The 4,859-nt window shown below is 48.1% G+C and overlaps 1 protein-coding gene across 1 annotated transcript in view; it reads left to right on the forward strand.

Annotated features, from left to right (window-relative positions):
- Positions 1 to 4,367, forward strand: part of LOC140191513 (rap guanine nucleotide exchange factor 3-like) — a 188,236-nt gene extending 183,869 nt beyond the window's left edge. The window contains exon 24 of the mRNA XM_072248964.1: positions 4,357 to 4,367. Coding sequence (XP_072105065.1) covers positions 4,357 to 4,367 — 11 coding nt within the window. The remainder of the gene's footprint in view (positions 1 to 4,356) is intronic.
- The last annotated feature ends 492 nt before the right edge of the window (positions 4,368 to 4,859 follow it).

Here is a 4,859-nt window from a genome sequence, read left to right on the forward strand (position 1 = left end):
ACACACACACACTCCCCAGGAACCCCTGCAAATACCAACACACACACACTCACTCCCCAGGACCCCCTGCAAATACCAACACACACACTCACACACACACACACACTCCCCAGGGCCCCCTGCAAATACCAACACACACACACACACTCACTCACTCCCCAGGACACCCTGCAAATACTAACACACACACACACACACTCTCCCCAGGACCCCCTGCAAATACCAACACACACACACACACACACTCACTTCCCAGGACACCCAGCAAATACCAACACACACTCACTCCCCAGGACCCCCTGCAAATACCAACACACACTCACTCCCCAGGACCCCCTGCAAATACCAACACACACACACACACACACACACACACACACACACACACACACACACTCACTCCCCAGGACTCCCTGCAAATACCAACACACACACACACATACAGACACACACACTCACTCCCCAGGACCCCCTGTAAATACCAATACACACACATACACACTCACTCCCCAGGAACCCCTGCAAATACCAACACACACAGACACACTCACTCCCCAGGACCCCCTGCAAATACCAACACACACACACACTCACACACACACACAGTCACTCCCCAGGACCCCCTGTAAATACCAACACACACACACACACACACACACACACACACACTCACACTCACTCACTCCCCAGGACCCCCTGTAAATACCAACACACACACACACACACACACACACACACACACACTCACTCCCCAGGACCCCCTGCAAATACCAACACATACACACACACACACTCACTCCCTTGGACACCCTGCAAATACCAACACACACACACACACACTCACTCCCCAGGAACCCCTGCAAATACCAACACATACACACACACACACACACACACACACAGTCACTCCCCAGGACCCCCTGCAAATACCAACACACACACACACACACACACTCACTCCCAAGGACCCCGTGCAAATACCAACAGACACACACACACACATACTCCCTAGGACCCCCTGCAGATACCAACACACACACACACACATTCACTCCCCAGGACCCCCTGCAAATACCAACACACACACACACTCACTCCTCAGGACCCCTGCAAATACCAACACACACACACACACACACACACACACTCACACTCCCCAGGACCCCCTGCAAATACCACACACACACACACACACACACACACAGACTCCCCAGGACCCCCTGCAAATACCAACACACACACACACACACACACACACACTCACACTCCCCAGGACCCCCTGCAAATACCACACACACACACTCACTCCCCAGGACCCCCTGTAAATACCAACACACACACACATACACACACACACACACACACTCACTCCCCAGGACCCCCTGCAAATACCAACACACACACACACACACACACACACTCACTCCCCAGGACCCCCTGCAAATACCAACACACACACACATACACACACACACACTCACTCCCCAGGACCCCCTGCAAATACCAACACACACACACACACACACTCACTCACTCCCCGGGACCCCCTGTAAATTATATATATATATATATATACACACACACACACACACACACACTCACACTCTGCTGGTACCGCTGTAAATACCCTCACACACACACACTCTCTGGGACCCATGAAAACACACACACACACTCACTCCCCGGGACCCCCTGAAAATACACACGGACACACACACACTCACTTCCTGGGTACCTCTGTAAATAGCTATACACACATACTCCCAGGAACCGCCTGAACATACCGATAGGCAGACAGACACACACACACACTCACTCACTCCCCGGGACCCCCTGTAAATACCGATAGACACACACATAGACATAGTCACTCTCCGGGACCCTCTGTAAATACCGACACTCACACACTCACTCACTCCCTGGGACCCTCTGTAGATACCCACACACTCACAATCACCGGGACCCCCTGTAAATACACACACTCACACCCACTCCCTGGCACCCCCTGAAAATAATCACACACATACACACACAAACACACACACACGCAAACCCCAGGACCCTCTGAAAATACTGACACACATACACACTCCCCGGGACACTGCAAATATCCACACAGACACACTCACACTCCCGGGGACCCCCTGTAAATACATATACACACACTCACTCCCTGGGACACTCTGTAAATACCAACACACAAACGGCCAGGAAATCTGCAAGTGCTACTTGGGATGGTTTAAGTTAGTTTGGCAAGGGGATTGGAGATGAACACCAGGTCATAAAAATAGAGCAATGGTGAGGAAGGTAGATATCAGGCTGAGTAAAAACAAGCAGGAGCAAAATAATAGATTCGATGGGCCAGATAGTTTGATGTGTGTACCTTAATGCTAGGAGTATTATGGGTAAAGGTGATGAATTCAGAGCATGGATCAGTACATGGTACTATGATGTTGTGGCCACTACAGAGACTTGGGACCCTCTTAGTGCAAGAGGTTCAGACCGGAGAGAGTTTGCCAAGTGCGTCCAGGAGGGTTTGTTAAATCAATATGTGGGCGATCCAACCGGAGGAGGGGCTGGTGTTGGGTAATGAGCCTGGCCAGGTGACCCACCTTTCAGTGGGTAAACAGTTGGGAAACTGTGACCACAGCTCTTTCAAGTTTAAGATAGCTATAGATAAGAGTAAGTATGGACCTTGCGAGAGAGTATTAAACTGGAGCAAGGCAAATTATGAGAGCATTAGGCAGGAACTAGAGAGAGTTCATTGGAAAGAGGTGTTTTTGGGCAAGTTCACACGTGGATAGTGTTTAAAGACCAACTTCACACAGGTACGTTCCAGTCAGAAGGAAGGACAAGGACAGGAAGGTAACAGAACCCTGGATTGTCGAGAGAGCGGATGAATTTAGTTAAGAAAAGGAGAAGTATGTAAATCTTAGGAAGCTGGAACCAAACAGAGCCCTAGAGGATTATAAAGCAGCCAGAAAAGAACTAACAATGGAATTAAGGAAGCCATAAGGGGCCATGAAAAGTCCTTGGCAAGCAGGATTAAGGTGACCCCTAAGTCACTCTATACATACATCAAGGGCAAGAGGATATCTCAGGAGAGATTGGGACCGCTCAGTGATAAAGGGAGTTACGTTTGCTTGGATGTGGAGGATGTGGTGAAGTCCTTATTGATTACTCCACATCAGCATTTAACCAAGGAGCAGGACGTGGAGGAGAGGGACAACAGTTCTGAGGGTATTGACATACGGGGGCATTTTGATGCACAGGAGGTGGTTGTGTTAGATCTCTTAAGATTATTAAGATGGATAAGTCCCCAGGGCCTGATGGGATATACTCCAGGTTATTGAGAGAGGTAAGAGAAGAGATGGCTGGGGCCTTGACCAATATCCTTGTGTCCTCTAGCCACAGACGAGGTCCTGAAGGATTGGCGAGTAGCTAATGTTGTTCCATTGTTCAAGAAGGGAACCTGGGATAATCCTGGAATCTATAGACCGGTGAGACTCATGCCAGTGATAAGGAAATTACTGGGGAGAATACTTAGGGATAGGATTTATAAGCATTTGGAAAACCATGGCCTAATTAGAGAGAGTCAGCATGGCTTTGTGCAGGGCAAGTCATGACTCAAACTTGATTGAGATTTTTGACAAAGTGATGAGGGTGACTGATGAAGGTAGAGCTGCAGATGCTGTCTACGAGGTGTTTGATAAGCTCCCTTACGGGAGGCTCATCCAGAAGATTAAGATGCATGGCAAGTACAGTGAATTGGCCGTTTGGATTCGGAATTGGCTTGCCCATAGAAGACAGAGGGTGGTGGTTGAAGGGATTTATTCTCGCTGGAGGTCTGTGCTTAGTCGTGTTCCACAGGGATCTGTGCTGGGACCTCTGCTGTTTATGGTGTATATAAATGACCTGGATGAAATGTAATGGGTGGGTTAGTAAGTTTGCAGATGGTACAAAGATTGGTGGTGTTGTGGGTAGTGTAGATGACTGACAAAGAATACAACAGGATATAGATCAGTTGCAGATATGGGCGGAGAAATGGCAGATGGAGCTTATCCGGGCCAAAGGTGAGGTGTTGCATCTTGGTAAGTAAAATACAAAGAGACGGTACACGGTGAAGGGCAAAATCCTTAACAGTGTTGATGAGCAGCGAAAACTTAAGGTCCAAGTTCACAGCTCCCTGAAAGTGACTACACAGGTTGATAAGGTTGTTAAGAAGTCATATGGCTTGCTTGCCTTTATTAGTTGAGCTACTGAGTTCAAAAGTCAGGAAGTTATGTTGCAGCTTCATGAAATTCTAGTTTGGCCACATCTGGAGTATTACACACAGTTCTGGCTGCCCTATTACAGGAAGGGTGTGAGGGCTTTGGAGAGGGTGCAGAAGAGGTTCACCAGGATGCTGCCTGGATTAGAGAGTATGAGCTATCATGAGAGGGTGGACAAACTAGTGTTGTTTTCTCTGGAGTGGCGAAGGCTGAGGGAGACCTGAGAGAGGTTTGTAAGATTATGATAGGCATAGATTGAGTAGACACACAATATCATTTTCCAAAGGCTGAAACATCTAACACCAGAGCACAAGTATTCAAGATGAGAGATGCTAAGTTCAAAGGAGATGTGAGGGGCAAGCTTTTTAAAAAAACATAGAGAGAGGTGGGTGCCTGGAATGCACTGCTCGGGGTGATGGTGGAGGGAGAACCATTAGAGACTTTTAAAGGTTATTTAAATTAAGACATGAATGTGAGGAAAATGGAAAGATATTGACATTGTGGAGGCAGAAGGGATTAGTTTACACTCGCCTTTATCTCTGTAATTAAAGCAGGACTGATTTGAGATCACCACCAAACCCAGCCTCC

Source organism: Mobula birostris, chromosome X, assembly GCF_030028105.1.
Source record: "Mobula birostris isolate sMobBir1 chromosome X, sMobBir1.hap1, whole genome shotgun sequence".
Taxonomy (NCBI): domain Eukaryota; kingdom Metazoa; phylum Chordata; class Chondrichthyes; order Myliobatiformes; family Myliobatidae; genus Mobula; species Mobula birostris.